Source organism: Lithobates pipiens, unplaced genomic scaffold (assembly GCF_037356315.1).
Source record: "Lithobates pipiens isolate NorthernLeopardFrog02 unplaced genomic scaffold, aLitPip1_a1.2 Scaffold_19, whole genome shotgun sequence".
In the NCBI taxonomy this organism is placed as follows: Eukaryota; Metazoa; Chordata; class Amphibia; order Anura; family Ranidae; genus Lithobates; species Lithobates pipiens.
Genome location: NW_027507764.1, coordinates 225,528,208 through 225,554,038, shown reverse-complemented (window position 1 = coordinate 225,554,038; position 25,831 = coordinate 225,528,208). Strand labels below are relative to the sequence as shown.

The 25,831-nt window shown below is 43.0% G+C and overlaps 1 protein-coding gene across 4 annotated transcripts in view; it reads right to left on the bottom strand.

Moving 5' to 3' along the window:
• Positions 1-25,831, bottom strand: part of COBL (cordon-bleu WH2 repeat protein) — a 494,130-nt gene that overhangs the window by 111,601 nt on the left and 356,698 nt on the right. For 3 of the 4 annotated variants that reach the window (XM_077491755.1, XM_077491756.1, XM_077491754.1), the window contains one exon: positions 7,100-7,273. The exons of the other annotated variant lie outside the window; for it this stretch is intronic. In XM_077491755.1, the coding sequence (XP_077347881.1) occupies positions 7,100-7,273 (174 nt within the window). The remainder of the gene's footprint in view (positions 1-7,099; positions 7,274-25,831) is intronic. 4 annotated transcript variants of the gene reach the window in all.

Genomic DNA, 25,831 nt, shown 5'->3' with positions numbered 1-25,831 from the left:
TGGGCTATATACTGGCAGAAACACAATGTTTTATTATCCAAATAACCAAAGTTAAAACAACAAGGGTAGAAGATTTAATAGATGGAAAGTTGAAAAAAAGACGGAAGGTCTGCTTTAAAGCAGAGGTCCACCCTAAAATGGACCTTCCGTTCATCGGATTCCTCCCCCCCTCCGGCGCCACGATTGGCACCTTTCAGGGGGGAGGGGGGTGCAGTTACCTGGATAATCCAGGTAACTGCACCCACTTCCGGGCTAGCTCTCTGCGGAAAGGGGCGTACATTACGCCCCTTTCCGCAAGTGCCCGCCCCCTTCCGCAAGTGCCCCGCTGCCTGCTGGGAAACACACAGATCCCAGAGGCAGCGGGGACTGTCCTCATTGCGCAGCGCGGCTCGCGCATGCGCAGTAGGGAAACAGGAAATGAAGCCGAAAGGCTCCATTTCCTGATTCCCATACCCAAGATGGCGGCGGCAGCACTCGAGTGTCGATCTAGAGATCGGCTTTGGGTGCCGACATCGCGGGCGCGCTGGACAGGTAAGTGTCACTATTTTAAAAGTCAGCAGCTGCAGTATTTGTAGCTGCTGACTTAAAAAAAAAACAAAAAAACGCGGAGTCCCGGCGGACTCCCGCTTTAAAGAGGAAGCAAAGCCTCTTAAGAAAAAAAAAAAAAAAGACCCTGCAAGGCAAAGGCATAATGAGCTAGTATGCATTGCATGCTAGCTCATTATGAATTACTTACCTGAGATCGAAGCCCCTGCAGCGGTCCTCAGTCACCACCTCTGTCGTCGCCATGATACCCGGAGTGACTTTCGGGTATAGCGGCTCCGGCGATGTGACCGGCCGGAGCCGCAATGATGTCACTCCTGCGCATGCGCGCTGGTGCCGCCTCTAATGGCACGATCGCTGTTAGAAATGCCAAATGCCGCTATTCTTGCAAATATCTCCTAAACCTTTTAGGTTTGGGAGATTTTTCTTGCACCTACAGGTAAGCCTTAATCTAGGCTTACCTGTAGGTTAAAGTGGTTGTAAGGGGTTTACAACCACTTTAAGCTTACCTATATCCTGACTCCAGCACTGACACCCTTCATTAAATTCATACTTAATTTGCACCTAGTAATGTCTCTGAAACTTTAGGAACATAAACAGCAGAAGACAAGCACAAAAACAAGCCAGACTGCTCATAAAAACATACCTTCCTATATCCTACATACAAAGAATCCCAGTGTACAATTCATATTAACACATCAAAAAATGTCTGTATCTCAGTTTTACAAATCAAGGAGGATGGCACAGTGAAACATAAAACGTATTTTGTCTCTTAACAAAGGTTATAGGTAAGCTCCCCGCATAGGCTAATATTTATGCAGACTACATTACAGTACAATTTACAAAATATGGGATATTGTTGGCTGTATACACACATTGTATAGGCACACTTTTTTATCGGAGCAGTGTGCAGATCAGTCAAAACAAAATGCTTTAGACAATCGAATAGCCATAACAAATATAGAAATAGAAAATAACTTTCCTTTTCATCAATTTTGACTAAATTTTGGATTTGATAAAATTGACTTGATTGGCCAAGGTGGAAAATTATTAATCGTTTGCATGGATTGGCAGAACTGTGATACTGTGTTCATGAATATGATCATATTTTGATCAACTGGTTTATGAGATTGCACGATAATTAATCATTTATGATCCAGTTACAATTGTTTCTTCACCATTGATCAAAATCCACGTCTGTGTGTGTGGTATATCGATCGTATGGGTTGGTAACTATAGATCAATTATTCCTATAAGAAGAGATTGATCAGAATATAAATTGATCATTATCAAAACATGTATGGCCACCATAAGACATGCAGTCATATAAGACAAGTATAAATAAAGAACAGTTTGTGTACATAAGCTCAGAGCCGTCTTTAATATTGATTGGACCCTGGGCAAAAAACTTTTCTTGGGCCCCCCCCCATGCAGTTTTGCTCTCCACCTGCTCTGACATACAATGAATAGCAGCCAGACTCAAAATCAGTTTACTGAATCAGATCAGGCAGCTATTGCAATTGGTTGCCAGAGCTTACAGTATCATTACCGCTCACTGACTGGTTGCTAGAGGTTACAGCACACATTATAGCTCACTGATTAGTTGCTAATCAGCACATGATTTACAGCACATGATTTCTGCTTGTTGATTGGTTGCTAGAGATTACTGTGGATATGACCTCAGGGGGGCATGATATACATATCAATGCCCCTGGCCGCCACATGTAAACACAGGGTCTGAAGGGGAGTCATCTGTACACAACAATAGGGAAGAGCTGGGCAGCATTTGTAGCAGCATTTCACACTGAGATATTGGGATACAGCACATGACTAAAACCTCAAGGGATGAGGGTATTTAAACTGGGATAGTTGGCAAGAATGAGGCAGCTGCTTTGGGCCCCACAACAATAACAGGGCCCAGTGCAGCTGTCCCTTTTGCCCTGCCTTAAAAATGGCCCTGCATAAGCTTATATGAAGTCAGCACTTGCTTCATCTAGGCCCTCGTGATAGATAATGTCACCCTCCCTCCCACCATATCTTGTTGACTTGCTTGAATCTTTTTGCCATTATTATCTTGATGAATTTGCTAATGGCTTTATAGCTTCAGTTTAGTGATGACTTGGCATCCTCATTTTCTTTTGCATCTTCCACAGCAGGGAAAGCAGAACTGGTGTAATATTTTTTTCTCTTTCAGATTCCATTTTCACCGTATCAGAACTGATGGAAAATATAATCATCATATAATGTACAATAAGTCCCCTACATACAAACATTCAACTTTTCCAAATTTCAAAGATGCGAACATGTGTTCCCATGACCAATCCTGTAAAGCTGGGTACATACTTTGTTTTTTTTTGTTAAATCCAACGGAGCTAATTGAAAAACAAATGACAGATCGCTGCACCAACATAAAAAATGTTGGTGCAGCAATCTCCCCTGCTGTGCCTTTGTGTTCTGACAGGGGGCTCTCCCCGTCACAACACACTGAGCAGCGCTCGCAGCCTTTGTCTGCAAACCCCGATCCTTGCTGGACTTGCAAACAAATTGAACTTATGAATGAGTCCCCGGAACGTAACTTCTTCGTAAGTAAGGGACTTACTGTAATATCAAAATACTGCTACTGTAATGTAAACAATAATTTTTAAATAAAGATATAAAACAAAACAAAAAAAATGTCTGTGTTCTTTTTCCTTTTGATCCTGGCTATATTCAAATATTTTGTTTATGTCACTGGTGATACCGCCTCTAAATACATTTCTGGTAGTGATCCTACACATGGGTCATTTGCAAAAATCACAATAGTTTGCAACCCAGCATTCTATGATATGTGCCCAGGTGCTCAGAACAAAAATACAACTCTGTAAGCTTCCAGGACAATAAAAGTGTAAGCCCTTGTACACACGGTCAGACATCCTGACGGAAAATGTCCGATCGGACCGTGTTGTTGGATAATCCGACCGTGTGTTGGCTACATCTGACTTTTTCTGTTGGAATGTCCGACCAACAAAGTTTGAGAGCTGGATATAAAATTGTCTGACAACATGATCCGATCGGACTTTGTCCGATGGTTTGTAGAGAATTACGATCGGACAAAGTGCCACGCATGCTCAGATCAAATTACGAGACCAAAGCTATTGGCTACTAGCTGCAACGTAGTCCCGTCGCAACGAACGAACGTCATCACGTTATGAATGATCGGATTTTCCAACAACTTTGTCCGACCGTGTGTATGCAACACCAGTTTCAGACAAAATCCGTTGGAAAAAATCTGACGGATTTTGTTGTCGGAATGTCCGACCGTGTGTACAAGGGCTTAGGCTTTTCATGGCTAAAAACCATCACTAACTAAAACCAGGTATCTCCAGGCAGTGATGAAGCTAGACATTCTTTCACCCAGGGCAAAGACTCAGTTCGACAACCCCTCTCTCAAAGAGGATGGTAGACATTTTTATTTTTATTATTTCCTTTTTTTTAATCATTTTTTACAATTGTATTTTTTTGGTACAATATTATTTTTACAATAATATTACGGTATATTACATCAGTATCCCCCAATGCCCCCTTACATCAAGTCCTCCCCCCACCCTTATATCAGTGTCCCCCTTGCTTGAGAGTCCCCCATTACTTTAGAATCCCCCCTAATATCCGTGCCCCCCCCTTTGTGCCCCCTTACAGAAATGTCCCCCATTACTTTAGAATCACTGCTTATATCAATGCCCCACCTTACATCAGTGTCCTTTCTTACATCAGTGTCCCCCCTTACTTCAAGTTCCCTTTTACATCAGTGTCTCCACTACATTAGAGCCCCCCATTACATCAGTGTCCCCTTTTACTTCAGAGTTCCCCCTTACATTAGTGCCTCCCCTTTACATCAGTGTGCACCCTTACATCAGATTCCCCCCTTACTTCAGAGCCCTCCCTTACATAAGTTCTGCCTTTATATCAATGTACCCTCTTACACCAATTACCCCTTTCATTACTGTCCTGCTTTACAATAGTGCCTTTCTTGCATCAGAGCCCCCTCTTATATCAGTGTCCCATTTTAAATCAGAATCCCCCTTTACATCAGTCTGCCCCCTTACCTCAGTTTTTCCCTTTATATCAATGTCACCTTAAATCAGTGTCCCCCCTTACAATAGTGTATTCCTTACATCCCAGTCCCCCCTTACATCAGTGCCCCCCCCCTTACATCAGTTTCCCCATTTACATCAGAGTTCTTCCTTACATCAGTGTGCAAACTTACATTAGTGTCCCTCCTACTTCAGAGCCCCCCTTACATCAGTTTCCTCCTGTATATCAATGTATTCTCTTAATTTCCCCTAACATCAGTGTTCTCCCTTACATCAGTTTCCCCTCTTACTTCAGAGCATCCCCCTTACATCAGTCCCCTCCCCTTATATCAATTCCCCATCTTACATCAGTATTCCCCTTACATCAATGCCCCCTTACATCAGTGTCCCCCTTACAATTGTGGCTTCCTTGCATCAGAGCTGCCCCCTTACATAAGAGTCCCCCCTTACATCAATGTGCCCACGTTACATCAGAGTACCCCCCTTACATCAAATTCCGCCCCCCCTACATCAGTGTGCTCCCCTCCTCGCTTACCTTAGTGTGCCCCCCTATACATCAATGTGCCTCTCTACCTTAACCAGCATTGTTGTAGCAGCCCAGCAGGAGTTTAGAGGGGGGCAAGTGTGAAGGAGGAAGTTCTGACCTCCCCTGGTAGCTGGGGGGGGGGGGGGGGGTGACGCAAACAAATTATTTAATTGGTTGTTAGGTTGCCAGTGCTCCCAGTAACCAAGGATTGGGGGAGGGGTGGTGCAGTAGAACACAAAATAGATCTTTTAGCTGCAGCTGCTCTTGACACTGTCAGCTGCAGCTGAAAGATCGGTCCTGTTTAGTAAGAGCTCAGTGAAGGATCAGCCGGCCTCCGCTATACTCTTCCTGGTCCTAGAAGAAAATGAGCCATGCCTGCCCGGGGAAGGCTGCACAATGCACACCGCACACCGAGGCAGCATCCTCCACCGCTCACACTTATGCTTTCTGCAGCTCCCTCATGGCTGTGAGAAGTGTGGATCCTGGGGGCAACTGGGAGATGAAGTTCCAGACTGCCACTCAAAGGGAGAACAGTACAGCCAGCAGGAACAGTACACTAACAGGAAGGAGAAGGGGGAGAGGGAACACAGCCCGCATTGCCTCTGGGCTGGCTCTTCCTCACTTCCATCACTACACTGACAAGAGTAGTGATGCCGCCTCTCTCAATGTGGCACCTGGGGCACACTCCCCTCCTAGTTTCAGCTCTACCTCAAGGTGCCTGCATGACAATTCCATTTTACTGTACAGTACCTCTGACTTCCAGCACATTCTTGCATTGCAACTAGCAATGTGTCTATGTGATCTGCTATGGGCTGCCACTTCCAAATACTATTATTCTTCTTCAACACCTCATGAACCTGGGGCTGAATATGCTATGTTGTAGTAGCTCTTCAATTTCCAACTCTCTCTCCCCCATTGCAACGTGTTGTGTCTCTCTGGCCAACGGGGAGCTATATTTCATGGGAAAAGGAAGGCATTTGGCCTTTGGAGCTTCCAAAAAAGGTATGGCGGTGTGGACACACATAGCTGGATGCCTGATTTCAGTCATTAGTGTTTTTGCTGACAGATTTGCATCGAAGTTTGACATCACAGTTGAAATAAAGCACTTTAGCACCCAAGGCAGCATGCTAAAGCAATACAGTAGTGCACCTACTAACTATGATACCCATAGTCTCACAGAGAATAATTGAAGGTAAGAGAAAGCTGCCTGTCTTCATCTTGGTTGCACATTGCATAGATCGTATTGCTTTTTTTCCCTCACTTAATAAAGATAACAGGCTTGTTCACTTCTCTATGGTAAATTATTAATGATTTGTAACAGAGAATTTCCAATAAAACAGACAACCTCTATGAGCATTAACAAACAATTTTTTGTCACTTTCAAAAGACCCATTTTTTTACTTGAAAAATCTGTAAAAAATAGAAAGTTACCAATCTGTATTACTATGCAATTTCATTTAATTTTAACTCTGCTTGTGGGTTCCCTATACCTCCTCCAGCAAAGCAGAGACTAGATAATGATGCAGAACGGTGTGAGGAGTGGTATCATTTAGAGAAAAGGAAACAACACATGCTACCTGGTTACTTTCATTATCCAATGCAACGTAGGTATAATGTATTGACAGACATTTCTTTTAGTGGATTAGCAAATGTTTAATAATAGGCTCATATTTGCTACAAGAGAATAATTTATCGAGCATTATTTGTGCACAGCTAAACTGTACCTGAGACATACCTCTCCAGCTTATGGGTTGGTTTGTTCTTGGTTATTCCTTTAATATGACTGAGGCAGTTAACTTTAATAAGCACCATTTAAGGGATCTCTGAAATTCACCATAACAAAAGGACAGGAGGAAAAGAAAAATAGCTACATAGACTAGAGGAAAGGTGAGTGATATAGCAGCAAAAGTGGAGCAGACAGGAGCATATAAAAATATAGTATAGCCTGGTATGGACCTACGTTTGGCAGGTATAGGTCTGGTTGTTCCTGTTATAGAAGCTCCATTTTCATAGAAAGGTGAATCCGAAATATCATTATCAGGTGGAGGGTAGGGAGGGGGTGGGGGTATCTCTAACTGAGGTGGACTTCTGGATGTTCCTCTTGGGGGTTTTTGTGGAACCTGCCGTCCATTACCTATGTGAAGATTAATGCACAGATTATTTCATGCTTATTTTAGCATTATATTATACATTTTGTTTTTCATGTTTCTTTAAAAGTTTACATGAACCCAAAATGTTTTAAAGTTTTTAATATTTAAAAAAAAAAATTCACTGAGGCCTCCTCCATCTTTCTCTACCTCTTATCTACTGAACTGGCAACCATCCTTCCGAATGCTTCTTACCATTTATCCCTGGACCGAGCGATGCTAGCTCGTCACCAAGCTGTACTAACAAAATGTAAGTTATTATTATCTTGTTGTTGGCCAAATGCTGCACCCATTCTCATTGTCAATTGCATTCTCACATTAAAAATAATAATAATTAAAAAAAAAATGTATGATAGTAAATTCTTTAAATATATAAATGAGTAGGATTATTGGTTCATAGAGGTCTCTGTCATCTTTGTGATGACATCTTCAAAACTGGAAGCCTGTCACTTCCCGTTATCTCTAATGAACTAAATAATTAGTTCTAAATACATAATATTTATAGATGAAGCGTAGAACAATGATTTCAACTTTAGATTCCTATAGGGTTTATTTACTAAAACTGGAGAGAGCAAAATCTGGCACAGTCTGTATAGATACCAATTGGCTTTCAGGTTTTAGGCCTCAGAAACACTGGATGTTATAAAAACGCTAGTAATTTTAGCTGTAGAAAGCTGTAGCAGTAGAATGCAGTAGCGTTTTTGTTTTTTTAGGAAAACTATAGTCCCACAGAAGCTTATGGCTAAAAAAACACTGACAAACACAGAATAGCCGTGTGTTATAGCTTTTATCAGAGTTTGAGCATTTTTACAGCTGAAAAACTCCTCTTAAAACCCAATAACAGCCTATGTGTGCATGGACAGACAGGATAGCATGCTGGAAAGTTTGCTGGCTGCAGAAAAAAATGCCTAAAACCAAAAACAGCAGCTGTTTAAATGGCCGGTGTGCATGAGGCCTTATTGTAAAAGCTTAAGGCCCCTGTCACACTGGGGCGGGAGCTGCATCTGAGGTAAAACAGCACTATTTTTATTGCCGTTTTACTGCCGTTTTAGCAGTGGTATTCGGCCGATTTACCCCCCTGCTAGCGGCCGAGAAAGGGTTAAAACCACTGCAAAGCACTGCTGCAGCGCTTTGCCAGTGGTATAGACACGCTGCCCCATTGATTTCAATGGGCAGGAGCGGTGCATACACCGCTCCTTCACCACTCCAAAGATGCTGCTAGCAGGACTTTTTTGAGCGTCCTGGCAGTGCACCGCTCCATTGTGAAAGCCCTTGGGCTTTCACATTGGAGAGACAGCAGTGGCTGTTTCAGGGCACTTTGCAGGCGCTATTTTTGGTGCTGTAGTGACTGCAATGCGCCCCAGTGTGAAATGGGTGCAGTTGCAGTTAGAAACTGATTAGCTATCATGCACAGCTGCACTCGATTCTGAGTCCTCCAGTGTTAGTAAATCTCTGCTAGTATGTTTTTTCTTCTGCTGGTAAACAATATTATTGAACAAAAAAAGATAATCTGGAAAATAATGTATAAAATAAGTTAAGTGACCACTATTGTATATTGCTAGAGATCTCAGAACTCCCGAACAGGGGAAAAGCTCTAACCTGAATGGCGAACCCCATTGAAGTCTATGGAAGCAGAACAGGAAAAATAGCCAACTCTGAAGGCGTATATGGGGGTCAGGGTACTGTCCTGGGGGACATGTATCAATGCAAATTTTTTTCTTAAAAAGATGTTTTTTAAGGTGTAGTGATTTTAATGATGCTTAACCACTTAAGGACTGAGCCTCTTTTTGAAAATTGATGTTTAATAGCTAAAATCATTTTTTTGGAGGGTTCCAAGTACTTGGAATCCCCAAACATTATATATATATATATTTTTTTTTTTTTAAGATGGCCTAGAGAATAAAATGGAGGTCGTTGCAATACTTTATGTCACACCGTATTTGTGCAGTGGTCTCACATGTGCAATTTCTTTGGAAAAATACACTTTTTTTAATTAAAAAATAAGATAACAGTAAAGTTAGCCCATTTTTTTTATACTGTGAAAGCTAATGTTATAATAGTCAATCTTTGGAGAGAGCAGTGGGTGGCTACTTTCCTACATACAGTGGGACAATGGACAGCGGCAAAAAAATTTATTTGGAGGGGGCTGAGAGCAAAAGAAGTTTACTTATTTATACTTGGATAGAACCAGAGTTTAGTCACACTCTTGCATCAACTTCTGTCGGACAGCTTCCTCAGTAGTTGTCTAGTTGTCATTTCTATACTGCTCTCCTTTTTCTACTTTACCATGGATGTTTCACAGCTGGTGCTCTTATGCCCTCTGCTCTGTTTATGCCCAAACAATATCTTCATTCTTGTATTTTTGTCCTACTAGCTTGGTTTCCTATATGTACATGTTCCACTGTCCTTAACCCTGTTCTTGCAAGATGGCAGTGAGTGCCTTTAAGTGACTCTCAGACAGATAAGGTCTCCTTGTTCTTTGTTAGTCTGTGGTGGACTAAGGTCCATTTATAATTCAGTGCAAACTTTCACCCATGCAATCATTTGCCCTCTAAGACCATCTTCATTCCATGGCTTATTGAGTTGTACCCCTGATTCAATATTTTTAGTACCACATCCCACTAACTTATACACTCTTAACTTATCCACTCCAGCTTTAATATCTCCAGCTCCGTGGCCCACTGACTTTTTTACACTACCACTGCTCTAATATTTTCATCTTCATTGCTAGCTCACTTGCCACTCCCCAGAACTAAGTTTATGCACCTTGTTCTCCTTGGGTTACCTAAATGTTAATTTGCTAACTGTATCAACAAAAGCACAGTGGCTCACTTTGGTGAGAAAAAAAAAATTGTAGCTATATGTGGTTACTTAACTTTACAATGCCCCCCACCTCTCTAATTTGTCGTTGCAGCACTAGAGAAATCCTCAGCAAGTTTTGACTTTCACAAAACCTAAATTCATGATTTCCCTGGAAGTAGCAGGTCTTGACAAGCTTTGACAACAGATGAGGCCAGCTGGGTGAGAATGAGTATAAAAAAAAAAATTGCTTGTGATGTCTGCTACCAAGTAAACGTATTACTTTCCAAACACAGAGGTTAGACACGATAGTTCAGATCATTATTGTTCTGCAAACACATAATAAGACACCTTGTATTTTTCACGTATAATGTATTTCCTACCTGCACTCCTGTGTCTGTGTACAGGAATAGGAGTCTACATGTCTTTTTTGAGTGGTCGTTACGTACATCCTCTCCTATGTTACGTGTTCCTGTATTGCTCACTCCATTTATATCATACAGTTGCCTTCGATTTGTTTATATTTCTGAGCATGCTACTACCGTATTTTCATAACAATTCATATGGTGGTGTCTATTGATAACATCAATATCATGCAATAACCATCTCTGTAGTAGTGAGAAGCTGTATTTGCCATAAATAGTCAAATACAATTAATATAAAAAAAAAAACAAAAAAAAAAACAGGTGCAGCTCTGCATAGAAACCAATCAGTTTCCAGGTTTTACTGTTAAAGCTTAATTGAACAAACTGAAGTTGGAAGCTATGTGTCTACCATGCACAGCTGCACCAGATTCTGAGTGCTCCAGTTTTAGTAGATATCTCCCATCGCTTATTTAAAATGTTGTTAAATAAAAAGAAGGGTATATGCAACAATGAACATGTCTACATATAGTTCACCCTTCACACTGAAAACTACTCGGGCACAAGCAGCTAAGTTCTATAGGATTATATGGCTTTGATGAGAACATCACTAATGACTTTACTTAAGTTGAACGTCCATACACGCTGGGCTTAAAAAAATCGCTGCTTCTACAGGGGTTTTGCATTTTGCCTGTAGAAGCAGCTCAATGTTATCTTATGTGTCCATGCATTAGGAAATTTGGAGACATATTTTAAGCTCAGCGTTTAGAGGCGAAAAAAAACACTTACATTGTGTATTTGAGAGGAGTTTTCTGGCAGAAAAAAATGCTAAACACAAGGCTTTACACAACTTTCAACCAAGATTAACAAAATGTTAAACTGTATCTTAAATTGGAAAATGAGTAAATCCTGGGTGAAAACATTGATAAACAGACCCCTAAGTACTGTAGCAAACATATGTCAAACTGTTGATGCAATGACCAAGTTTACACATACAGTATAAGAGAAGGCTTGCAAATGGTCAGATTGTGGATTTTCAGATGTCATAGGTCAATCCCAACATCTCCTGATCCGGCCTGCCTTAAAAGCTTTTTTGGCCATCTTCTGGGTCATCAGAGTGCATTTATTTCTGCACAACACAGAGTTGGCCCAGGTTCTGTAGAGATCCCAACTCATCTCTTTAAGCCCGAACACATATTAATTACACAGGTTCTGAGGCTAATTTATTGTAGATAAGGCACTAATGAGTTTGATTACCACTTTAATCAACCACAGAACCTGTGTAATTAACATTTGTTTTTTTTTTGTTTTTTATTATACAAATGAAAAACAAAGAACATTAAAAAAAAAAAAAACATTATTTGCTACTCTCTGTTATAGAACATATCCAATAAATTCAAATGTCTTCATAAATTTAGACCCTACATGTATTCGGCTACATGTCTTTGGTAAAAACCAAGTTGTGTTTTTGGGGACACTATACTATTGGGGACACCAGTATAGTTCTGATCATGATTAAGATACTGCTCAGAACAGACAATATACTAATGATGGCAGCGATTAGTGAGTTATAGTTTGACTGTGATCCTGTAGCGGCCGGGCAATCTAGAGCTAACAGCCACTGGCTGGGAGGGACTCTAACTGTCTAACTTACACAGATGTCGCTAGTGACACTAATACAGTGATCAGTGATAATACTGTACACTGTACTAATGGAACTGGCTGGGAAGGGGTTAACATCAGAGACAATGAAGGGGTTAACTGTGTGCTTAACAAGTGTAATGTGTGCTGCTTTTACCAACAGATCTGTGTGCTTTTTCTCCCTGAAACCTGTGTGTTTGTCAACACAGAACTCTGCTGTGATTGGCCACAGTTGATTATTAGGTCTCAGCCAAAATCATTGGCTGAAATCTACTGACAAGCTCGTGCTGTGCCCAAACAGCCAAACCAGTGTCTGGCTGTCCCGCCCACTCGCAGTATATCTACTGTGAGTGGGTCAGCAAGAGGTTAATGTAAATGATCTTGAAGTTTGGAAGCTTCTTGAAGAATCCTACGCATTTACTTCCTTGAACGCATTTACTATGCCTTGTGAATATGCACTGCGGTGTCACTGATTTTACAGAGCCTGCCTTCTGAACTACAGAGGTGCTGGAAGGAGGATTTTCAGGAGGCCCGGTTAGTATAGGACTCACACCATATCAACAACACTGCTTTATATGTATTCCTTAGACAGTGTTGGAAAAGGAACATCATGGGCCTGGTGCTGAGGATTTTGGTCGGGCATTTTATAAAATAAATAAATAAGAATGGAAAACAATTTTTTGTTAAAACAAAAAATTAGAGAGAGGGAGGATGAGAGAGAGAGAGAGAGAGAGAAAGGGGGTGAGAGAGGGGTGAGGGGTAAGGGAGGGAGGATGCAAGAGAGGATGTGCATGAGGGTGACATCAACGTAGCCCAGCCAAGGCAAGTGACCGAAGGCACAGGGCGGAAGAAGGACCGGGTGAAGATGGAAGTGCCTGGGACCCGCCGGACTGATCACAGCGCAGAGCTGGAGGGCTCAGTCTGACAGGTAAGTGTGTAATATGCTGTACATACTAGTACATTATGGCATAACCTACCTCGGGCCTCTAAAAAGTAGTAATGTTAGTGAAGTTTAGTACCACTTTAATATCACAGGCTCCCAGGAGCCTCTCATGGGGCCCCATAATGGCCATGGCAGTGCCCAAGTGCATAGTTGCCAACATTTTACAAATATTTTCAGGGACACTTTTTTACCAGTGGTATATTTAGAGTAGCTGACATCCCCTATGTTCCTCTATACATCAAAGTAGTAATCACTAAATTAAATGAGTACTAATAATGAGCAGAACAAATATGAGGAATGAGATTTCCTTTAGGTGAACTAACAAAAGTGTACCCATTCTAGAGCTGGTAACCTTGAGGATATTCAATATAATTTTAAAGAACTGTTTTTGTGGGTAATAGGCATAGGGGAGGAATATGGATGGTATAAAAGTGGGAAGTATGTGCAGGTAAGGGAGAGGAATGTGGAGGGTATAACAGTGGGCATATTGTACAGGAGAGGAGTGTAGGGGGTATGACAGTGGGCACTATGTACAGGAGAGGAGTGTGAGGGGTATGTCAGTGGGCAGTATGTACAGGAGAGGAGTGTGGAGGGTATGATAGGGGCAGGAGAGGAGTATGGAAGGTATTATGGGGGGGCAGTATTTACAGGAGAGGAGTGTGGCGAGAAAGACAGTTGGCAGTATGTACAGGAGAGGAATCTGAAGGGTCTGACAGTGGGCAGTATTTACAGGAAAGGGGTGTGGAGGGTATTGCACTGAATGGTATGTACAGGAGAGGAATGTGGATGGTATGATAGTGGGCACTATGCACAGGCGAGGAGTATGGAGGTTATGACAGCTGGCACTATGTACAGTAGAGGAGTTTATAAAAGTGGTCAGTGTGTACAGGAGAGGAGTGTGGAGGATACAACAGTGAGCAGTGTCTACAGGAGACTAGTGTGGAAGGTAAGACAGTGAGCAGTATGTACAGGAGACGAGTGTGGAGGGTACGACAGTGAGCAGTATGTACAGGAAAGGAGTGAGGAGGGTATGACAGTGGGCTGTATGTACAGGAGAGGAGTGTGGATGGTATTACAAAAAGTAGCATGTACAGGAGAGGAATGTGGAGGGTATGACAGTGGGCAGTATGTGCAGGAGAGGAATGTGGAGGATATGGCGGTGAGCATTATGTACAGGAGAGGAGTGTGGAGGGTATGAACGTGAGCAGTATGAACAGGAGAGGAGTGGGGAGGGTATGACAGTGGGCAGTATGTACAGGAGAGGAGTGTGGAGGATATGACAGTGGGTGGTATGTACAGGAGAGGAGTGTTGACATCGGGCACTATGAACAGGAGAGAAGAGTATGCCAGTGGACAGTATGTATAGGAGAGGAGTTTGGAGGGTATGACAGTGGGAAGTAGGTACAGTAGAGGAGTGTGGAGGGTATGACAGTGGGCAGTATGTACAGGAGAGGAATGTGGAGGGTATGATAGTGGGCAGTATGTACAGGACAGGAGTGTGGATGGTATGACAGTGAGCAGTATGTACAGGAGAGGAATGTGGAGGGTATGACAGTGGGCACTATGTACAGGAGAGAAGTGTATGACAGTGGGCAGTATGTACAGGAGAGGTGTGTATGACAGTGGGCAGTATGTACAGGAGAGGAATGTGGAGGGTATGACAGTGAACAGTATGTACAGAAGAGGGATGTGTAGAGTATGACAGCGGGCACTATGTACAGGAGAGAAGAGTATGCCAGTAGGCAGTATGTAGAGAAGAGGAGTGTGGAGGGTTTGACAGTGGGCAGTATGAGAGTGGGCAGTATGCAGAGAAGAGGAGTGTGGAGGGTATGACAGTGGGAAGTATGTACAGGACAGGAGTGTGGAGGGTATGGCAGTGAGCAGTATGTACAGGAGAGGAATGTGGAGGGTATGACAGTGGGCACTATGTACAGGAGAGAAGTGTATGACAGTGGGCAGTATGCACAGGAGAGGAGTATGGAGGGTATGACAATGAGCAGTATGTACAGGAGAGGAATGTGGAGGGTATGACAGTGAGCAGTATGCCCAGGAGAGAAGTGTGGAGTTTATGACAGCGGGCACTATGTACAGGAGAGCAGTGTATGACAGTTGGCAGTATGTACAGGAGAGGATTGTGGTGGGTATGACAGGGGGGACTATGTATAGGAGAGAAATGTGGAGGTTATGGCAGTGGGCACTATGTATAGGAGAGGAGTGTGGTGGGTATGACAAGGGGAACTATGTATAGGAGAGAAATGTGGAGGTTATGACAGTGGGCACTATGTATAAGAGAGGAGTGTGGAGGATATGATATTGGGCAGTATGTACAGGAGAGGAATGTGGAGGGTATGACAGTGAGTAGTGTGTACAGAAGAGGAATGTGTAGGGTATGACATTGGGCACTATGAAAAGGAGAGAAGAGTATGCCAGTGGACAGTATGTACAGGAGAGGAGTGTGGAGGGTATGACAGTGGGAAGTAGGTACAGTAGAGGAGTGTGGAGGGTATGACAGTGGGCAGTATGTACAGGAGAGGAATGTGGAGGGTATGATAGTGGGCAGTATGTACAGGACAGGAGTGTGGATGGTATGACAGTGAGCAGTATGTACAGGAGAGGAATGTGGAGGGTATGACAGTGGGCACTATGTACAGGAGAGAAGTGTATGACAGTGGGCAGTATGTACAGGAGAGGTGTGTATGACAGTGGGCAGTATGTACAGGAGAGGAATGTGGAGGGTATGACAGTGAACAGTATGTACAGAAGAGGGATGTGTAGAGTATGACAGTGGGCACTATGTACAGGAGAGAAGAGTATGCCAGTAGGCAGTATGTAGAGAAGAGGAGTGTGGAGGGTTTGACAGTGGACAGTATGAGAGTGGGCAGTATGCAGAGAAGAGGAGTGTGGAGGGTATGACAGTGGGAAGTATGTACAGGACAGGAGTGTGGAGGGTATGGCAGTGGGCACTATGTATAGGAGAGGAGTGTGGTGGGTATGACAAGGGGAACTATGTATAGGAGAGAAATGTGGAGGTTATGACAGTGGGCACTATGTATAAGAGAGGAGTGTGGAGGATATGATATTGGGCAGTATGTACAGGAGAGGAATGTGGAGGGTATGACAGTGAGTAGTGTGTACAGAAGAGGAATGTGTAGGGTATGACATTGGGCACTATGAACAGGAGAGAAGAGTATGCCAGTGGACAGTATGTACAGGAGAGGAGTGTGGAGGGTATGGCAGTGGGAAGTAGGTACAGTAGAGGAGTGTGGAGGGTATGACAGTGGGCAGTATGTACAGGAGAGGAATGTGGAGGGTATGATAGTGGGCAGTATGTACAGGACAGGAGTGTGGATGGTATGACAGTGAGCAGTATGTACAGGAGAGGAATGTGGAGGGTATGACAGTGGGCACTATGTACAGGAGAGAAGTGTATGACAGTGGGCAGTATGTACAGGAGAGGTGTGTATGACAGTGGGCAGTATGTACAGGAGAGGAATGTGGAGGGTATGACAGTGAACAGTATGTACAGAAGAGGGATGTGTAGAGTATGACAGTGGGCACTATGTACAGGAGAGAAGAGTATGCCAGTAGGCAGTATGTAGAGAAGAGGAGTGTGGAGGGTTTGACAGTGGACAGTATGAGAGTGGGCAGTATGCAGAGAAGAGGAGTGTGGAGGGTATGACAGTGGGAAGTATGTACAGGACAGGAGTGTGGAGGGTATGGCAGTGAGCAGTATGTACAGGAGAGGAATGTGGAGGGTATGACAGTGGGCACTATGTACAGGAGAGAAGTGTATGACAGTGGGCAGTATGTACAGGAGAGGAGTATGGAGGGTATGACAATGAGCAGTATGTACAGGAGAGGAATGTGGAGGGTATGACAGTGAGCAGTATGCCCAGGAGAGAAGTGTGGAGGGTATGACAGCGGGCACTATGTACAGGAGAGCAGTGCATGACAGTTGGCACTATGTACAGGAGAGGATTGTGGTGGGTATGACAGGGGGGACTATGTATAGGAGAGAAATGTGGAGGTTATGGCAGTGGGCACTATGTATAAGAGAGGAGTGTGGTGGGTATGACAGGGGGAACTATGTATAGGAGAGAAATGTGAAGGGTATGAAAGTGGGCACTATGTATAAGAGAGGAGTGTGGAGGGTATGACAGTGAACAGTATGTACAGGGGAGGAGTCTGGAGGGTATGACAGTGGGCACTATGTACAGGTGAGGAGGATGAAGGAACCTGGGAAAGAAAAATGCAAAGGTTTTTGGAAGGATGTTTAGGGATTACGTAGTGGTTAAGCGGGCCATACATGGATTGCAATTAAACCAATTGAGCAGAGAACAGCTATAGTCAATTTATGTATGGTATGGTTGTACACAAGTCAATCTATTAATCAACTTGAGTACAACCAGCCTGTCAGTTTTTTTCCAAAACAATCAGTGCTGCCACACAGATCATTTTATTGGGTGGGCAGGGAAGGCTCCCCACTGGCAGAACACAATAACACTGTGGGAGTGATTCCCCCATCCACAGGTCAGCAGGTGAGAGGGTGTGTGGGGACAGGCTGGGAAGATAGGTCTGTCAGCAGGGGGGGGTGAGGTGGTCATGGAGGAATATCAATCAGCAGGTGGGGGAAGCAATTGGAAGTGATATGTTTTGGAGTAGGGTCTGTCATCTGCAGGTTGGGAAATGGTCACCTGTGATATAAGTTGAAGGGAGGTGGCTAACGTGGGAAGTGGCTGGGGAGTGACCTGGTTGGTGGTGATGAGTGTGAAATGGATGATGTGCTTCAAGCTTCTTTCCTTTTACTTCATTACTTTTGCGGTAATGCTTATTGCCCTCTGAACAGTGATCTGTGGTGGATTGCTTTTCAACGAGTGGTATAGCAGCAGCTGACAGGCATTCATGAGGTGCTGCTGCCACCTCCTTTTTTTTTTTTTTACATTGCTGAATGGTAGTTTTACATTGTTAAACTATGCTGCTACTGTGAGCGAGTTTGGCTTGCAGTTGCAGAGTGGCCCCATTGTAATCAATAGGCGAGTTTGACAGGCGGTGTTGCCTGTCATACTCTGCAGTCCATTGAGCTCAGTGCCTGACAAAGAAGTGAGGAGAGGCACTGTGAGCTCATCCTCTCTGTCTGCTGCAAACAGAGTGTGCCAGCTTGTATTTAAACTGGCCACTCTGTATGTAGCTTCTGACAGGCTGCGCATATCTCTGGAACTGTAGATGATAAAAGCCCCAAGCCCCAGTGGTGGGGTAGGTCATCAGCTACATACCCCCCAAATTTGGGGTCTCTGTACCCCCTGGTCACCGAGCCAGGACCCTTGAAGTCAATGTTTTTTTTTGTGGGGCAAATGGGCCTATCTTAAGGTAAGAGGCCTGGAGCTGCAGCTCCAATAGCCCCTATGTTAATCCGGCCCTGTCCTTGGGAATCAAAAGGAAACCAAAGGAATAGGTAGAGGAGAAACTGCAAAGCATACAGCAAATCCAGGAAGTTGTAGAAGAGATGGCCAGTGGACACGTAACACTTATAACATAAATATTTTTCAAGCAAGCTTATATTTCAAACATAACTACGGTTTTTATTGCTAATTCAATGCTGATGTTGTAAAATGTGTGCTGTGACTTCAGATCACCTTTATAAACATGGTGGCAGATTGCACACAAAGGAACGTAACAAACAAAAAAAATTAAGTTAATGGACAGGTAAAATCTTGGAAAATATCAAACAAAACTATGCTTCTGCTTATCGTTGTTCCATCTAAGTAGGTCAGGGTTGATTATTGCCAATAGGCTCTACATATCTTTTATTGAATCCAGAATGCATAGAAGTACCTCCTGTTGATCCTTTTCATGCTGAGTGTACAGTGTAATACATCAAAACACACCACAGCCAGATTTTGGAAGAACAAAGAGGATGTTCCCTTTTGCATCTGCATTTCACTTTGAACATACACCAGTCTGATGACAAGAGTAGTGGTAAAAGCAACGGTAGACTTTTCTTATCAGACACAAAGGTTTTATAGCTTTAATAAACTTTTCCAGCTAAACAAGATTTGCTGTCCTCAGCATCTATGTGGCGTTCTAATAATTTTGAAAATGTCTGAATTAATTAGGTCACAACACAGTTTATTAGGCTTGATGCAAAACTAAACATGTTAAAATCACCATCAATTTCAAGACATTTTAGCACTTGATTCATCAAAAAAAAAAATATTTCCAGTACAAACGTGTGAAAACTGGCACCTATATGTTATTAACCACTTAACCACTTGCCGCCCGCCCTATAGCAGATGCACGGCAGCATAGTGGTTTCAAAATCCTGACCGGATGTCATATGACGTGATCAGGATTTTGAGCCCAGGGGCACGCATTGCGGTGATCGTTGTTGCGGGGTGTCTTTCTGACACCCTGTAACTACGATCTTGGTAAAGAGTCTCCGACGTAGACTCTTTACCGTGTGATCAGCCATATCCAATCACAGCTAATCGCAGTGTAAATAGGAAAAGCCAGTGATCGGCTTTTCCTCACTCGCATCTGTCAGACATGAGTAGAGGAGAGCCGATCGGCTGCTCCTCTGACAGGGGGGGGTCTGTGCTGATCAATTATCAGCGCAGCCCCCCCAAGGATGCCCACACTGGACCACCAGGAACGCCACCAGACCACCAGGGATGCCCAGCACAAGGTAATCCTCCCTAGACCACCAGGGATGCCAGTCAGTGCCCACAATGGATGCCAATCAGTGCCCATAATGGATGTCAATCAGTGCTCACAATGGGCATCACTGATTGGCATGCATTATTGTTTGGCACTGATTGGCATCCATTAGTACAGTATAACATAATACAATGTCGCCTATCAGTGCCCACCTGTGCCACCTATCAGTGCCCACCTGTGCCGCCTATCAGTGCCCATCCATGCCATCTATCAGTGCCCATCCATGCCCATCTGGGCTGCCTATCCATGCCCATCTGTGCCGCCTATCCATGCCCATCTGTACCGCCTATCCATAACCATCCATGCCACCCAACCTTGCCAATCCATGCCAGCTATCAGTGCCAATTTGTGCCACCTATCAGTGCCCATCCTTGTCGCCCATCAGTGCCACCCATCAGTGCCGCCTATCAGTGCCCATCAGTGCCGCCTATCAGTGCCAGATACCAGTGTCCATCAATGCCACCTCATCAGTGCCACTTCATTGGTGCCACCTCATTGGTGCCCATCAGTGCCGCCTTATCAGTGCCCATCAGTGCCCATCAGTGTAGCCCCATCAGTGCCCATCAGTGAAGGAGAAAACTTACTTATTTACAACATTTTGAAACTGAAACAAAAAAAACATATTTTTTTTCAAAATTTTCGGTATTTTTTTATTTGTTTAGCAAAAAATAAAAACTGTAGAGGTGATCAAATACCACCAAAAGAAAGCTCTATTTGTGGGAAAAAAATAATAAAAATTTCATTTGGGTACAGTGTAGCATGACCGCGCAATTGTCATTCAAAGTGCGACAGCACTGAAAGCTCAAAATTGGTCTGGGCAGGAAGGTGTTTAAGTGCCTGGTATTGAAGTGGTTAAGCCCCGGACCATTTTGCTGGTCAAATACCAGAGCACATTTTGCGATTCGGCACTGCGTCGCTTTAACTGACAATTGCGTAATGCGACGGGGCTCCCAGACAAAATTGATGCCCCTTTTCCCCCCACAAAGAGCTTTCTTTTGGTGGTATTTGATCACCTCTGCTGTTTTTATTTTTTGCGCTATAAACAAAAATAGAGCGACAATTTTGAAAAAATGCATTATTTTTTACTTTTTGCTATAATAAATATCCCCAAAAAATATATAATAAACAATTTTTTTCCTCCGTTTAGGCTGATACGTATTCTTCTACATATTTTCAGTAAAAAAATCACAATAAGCGGTTATTGATTGGTTTGCGCAAAAGTTATAGCATCTACAAAATAGGGGTTTGTTTTATGGCATTTTTATTATTAATTTTTTTTTTTACTAGTAATGGCAGCCATCTACTATTTTTATCGGGACTGCAACATTATGGCGGACACGTCAGACAATTTTGACACATTTTAGAAACCATTGTAATTTTTACAGCGATCAGTGCTATAAAATTGCACTGATACTGTAAAAATGACACTGGCAGTGAAGGGGTTAACCACTAGGGGGATAGGGAGGGGTTACGTGTGTCCTGGAGAGTGATTCTAACTGTTAGGGGGCTTGGCTACGAATGACACTTCACTGATCATAGCTCCTGATCACAGGGAGCTATGATCAGTGACAGTGTCACTAGGCAGAACGGGGAGATGCTTGTTTACATTAGCATCTCCCCGTTCTTCAGCTCCATGAGACGATCGCGATCCTACTCACGGAGCTCCTAGCAGGGTCACGCACGCGCACCGACGGCTCACACGTGACCATAAGGAGGCAAATTCAAAGGGACGTACCTGTACGTCCATTTGCCCAGAAGTGCCCTTCTGCCGACGTAAATCTACATGTGCCAGTCGGAAAGTGGTTAAAAGAGAAGTATGGCCAAACCTTTTTTTGGCCATACATCCCCTGTGGTTTAGGCAAGGGCTTCTTCCCCACAACCCTGGGCTATGGTTGAGGGGGGTCTGCGGACAGGGAGCTTATCTGGACCTGGAAGCCCCCTTTAAGAAAGCCCCCCATGTGAATGAATATGGGATACATGGTACCCCTGCCCATTCACTCAAAAAAAAAAAACAGTGTAGTGCAAGAAAAACAGAAGGCAATTTTTAACAAGTCCTTTATTAAAAATGAATAATGTCCCAGTAGTAGCTTCAATGTCAATCATGATGGCCGTCGCTGCCACCGACCCTGACAAATGCTCCTGCCGTTCTGGCAGCTCCGCTGTCTAACAGTTTTTATATAACTATGGGGTGATGTCACCCGCAGAACCCACCCCACCCCTTTTTTTACGGCACTGCCACGGGCATGATGGGTATGTGAAGTCTGAACCCCCCACCTCAAAGCACCCCCCCATGTTGAGGGCATGTGGCCTGGTATGGTTCAGGAGGGGAGGGCTTGCCCCCCTATGGTTCAGGAGGGGAGGGCTTGCCCCCCCTTTCCTGGCCTGCCAGGTTGCATGCTCCAATAAGGGTCTGGTATGGATTTTGTAGGGACCCCCTTGCTTTTTTTTTTTTTTTTTTTTTGTGTGGAGTTTACCCTCAAGACCCAAGTTGCACTAATCGCAAAGTCGGATAAAAATCTGATCCAGTTCACTAAAGTCGCATGGAAGTTGGATCAATGTTGGACCAAAGTTGCAGGGCAAAGTCCGGTCGACGGTCGTACGACTTTCGCACCAGTGTGAACCAGGCCTAATTCACCAATTAGCTTGCTTATATGGATTCACAGGAAAGCCCTATTTTGAGCCCATTCAAGGTTCTTAGTTTACCTGAAATCCTGATGGGGGGGGGGGGGGGGGGGTCCTGACCCCAATAATGTGTTATGTGTTGGCTGCTTTTTATTGTTAACCAATCCATTAATGCAGGCTCTTTTATCCTTTGGTCTGGCTCTCCTATTTAAGCATGTTTTTTTCTGGTAACCTGCTGGATACTCACTGAAGGTTAGCCTAGTCTGAGCCACTTAGCTCCCTGAATGTGTTTGTCCTCTTACTATTTTGTATGAACACAGATCAAAGTCCCATAATCTTCATTGTGCTTCATTGAAGATCCCCAGATGAGCTACCCTGTGTAAATCTGAATCTGGTTTTCCACCAATATTTATATTTTGACTAGATGGTCTAAATCTTCTATTCTGTTTTTACATTATGGCAAACATAAAGAAATATTAGGTTTCCCCTCATCTTAATCTGTTGCACTAACTGTCAAAAAGCACCTAATGAGAAAAAAGTTAAAGTGGTTCTTAAGGCTCAAGTTTTTTTTTACCTTCATGCATTCTATGTATGGAGGTGAAAAACCTTCTCTGTGCAGCAGTCCCTTCAGCCCCCCTAATACTCACTGAGCCCCATCTCAATCCAACGTACAGCCTCAGCTCTTCGGGGACTCTCTCTCCTCATTGGCTGAGACAGGAATGGGAGCTATTGGCTCCCACTGCTGTCAATCACAGCCAGTGAGCTAATGAGGAGAGAGAGGGGGCAGGGCCGAGCCACAGCTCTGTGTGCGAATGGATACCCAGAGCTGTGGCTTGGGAGCAAGTCTGCTTGGGTGCCCCCCCATTGCAAGCTTCTTGCTCTGGGGGCACTCGGCAGGAGAGAAGGGCGGGCAGCACCAGCAGGGGATGCAAGAAGAGGAGGATCTGGGATGCTCTGTGCAAAATCACTACAGGGCAGGTGAGTATGAGATCTTTGCGATATTTAAAAAAAGAAAACCTTTAGAATCACGTTAATATACTTACTTTTCCCTGCATCCACTTGGGGTCCTTAAACAAGGGGGAAGTCACCAACCTTAGAGTGAGAACCAAGAGAATGTCAAGTAGCCTAAATCTCACAAGAAAATGCTACTGCACTGTGTTATAGCATCTTCCTACAAGGTTTCTGGCACTCAGCATTTCAAGGGAGAGGCAGTAACTAACTGCTTTGTTTCATTTACTTGTGCATGTTCATTTTTGCTTGAGCTTCTGCATTCTGGAGACACGCTCTATATTACGTTAAATAGTTTACTTGGTCCAAGTTGATTATTTCCATTACTAAGAAATGGGGCTGTTATCTTCACTGCATAAACTGTATGTAGCATTACCAACATTCAGTACAGAATGCTGTGTTCCAGCAGCAGAATGGGGACTTGCAGTCCCATTCCTGGAAAAATATCGAGTCAGGCTGTGCACTGCTTAGCCATTCACAAAAAACCTTGTATTTTTATGAGCCAGTACAAAGCTTCTGCTGATTGTCTGAGGTGGAGATGTTGACATCATCTGCCTTCCTATCCACTTCTTCCAATCAAGGAAGGTATTGTATTTAGTTATAAAAATAATGCAGCACTCAGCTGCAGTTAACTTTGTTCTGGGAATAGTACTGCTGCCAGAACGAAGTGCTGTATACTGTATGTCACTGATGAGACTCACAGTTTAAACACCACTGACAGCAACCACATTTATTGTACTGGAAATTTTGTTTGGGCCAGCGCTAAAGAAAAATAACTGTGGGGTCCTGTAAAAGTATGTATAAAAAATCACTATCTTTAAAACTTGGGTCCACGGGTTTAAAAAAACAAGAACCAATAAGACTGCCCTTATTAACCCCAACTTTGGGAAATTCCAGCCCACAATAATAAAATAAAACCAGAACCATATCACCTTGTGCTGCCCTTGTGGCTAATCATGGGGTTTTTGAAGTTTTCAAATGTCAATAAGTGTAAAGGAAAAAGGGGGGAAAAGCCTATTTATAGCCCCCCCCCCCCCCCCCCCCAGGCAGCGGTAATTGTTTTAAATATATTTCAATAGTTTTGAAAATGGGATCAATTCATAGGCTAGGAATAGTTATCCAATAAAATTATATACATTTTTGATTTAATATTGGATAGGTCAATTAAATCAGTTAACCCACCAATGAATGCATGTATGCTGCAATATACCCCCTATAAATATGGGCTACTGTTCATGAACCGTTGACAGTTGCCAGAAGAAAGTGAAGAGGACAACTTCCCACCCCCCTCTCCCTTGTCACGGCTTTTTAATGTGGTTCAGATCTTTGTTATTGGGGTAAGTTTGTTTTGATTACTCAGAAGAGAGAATATTATTAAGCCTGAGCCGTAATGGCTGGGTTGATATATTTATCTATACTTTTAAATTATGTTATAATGAGATTATTTGTAAATATTTTAGAAAATGTATTAAACCAATAAAAACAGCGGTGGCCAAAAATATGTATCCAATAAAATATTTTATTTAAAATTAAATGCTTGTCTGGTTTGAATTTATTATATATACAATGAAAAAAGCCTGTTGCCTTCTATCCCATGAATTAGAGCTCCAGTAACAATTTTATTTTTAGATTTTGTTGGAATACTCTCAGATTATTATACTTGTCTGTGTTGGGGACGTTTCCAGTTACCTCCAGTTGCCATGACAGTAGTCACTGAAGAGTTAATGGAAACTAAACATTTTTGCCCTCTAACATGAGGCAGCAGTATACAATATTTCCCAAAGAGGGACCCTGCTCCAGTGACAATTTTATCACATTTGATAAGAAGTCTTAAATGACACAGGTCCAAAGCCCAACTGAGTAGTTGGCTCATTGACACCAGATGCATGGCAGCCATTGTGCGCATTGATTGATGCTCATACACCTGTCTTAATGTACAAGGTTTTTACAGTTTCTATGGTGACTTTTTAGTATTCATTAACACCTAGCAAGCAAATGTCAACATCAAAAACAACTTTGAAATGTGTTTGAGATGCTTCCAGGACTTAGAAAAGTGCAATTAGTATTGATTAGCTAGGCAATTATACACATGCAATTTAAAAGCGAAGGTAAACTTGCATGCAAGGTGAAACACATGGTAACATTAGACCGATAATCCTGTTCAGATTTCAGCACACAAAACTAAAGTAACTATTACACATTAACAGATCAAACTGATCACTTGATGAATAGGAAAATGATGTTAAAATAATGATAAAATGCAATAAAAACATTCTCCTCGTGCAATGCACGAGTCACTAGAATTGAGTTAATATCAGAAGAAATATCAGTTATATAGCTCTGTGGTTTGGTGACTAATATTTTACATACCAACATAATTGAGAGCTAAAAGTAGTATCACAAACTCATTAAACTAAAACTCCAGCCAAACAGCTATACACGGTGTTGAATTTTAT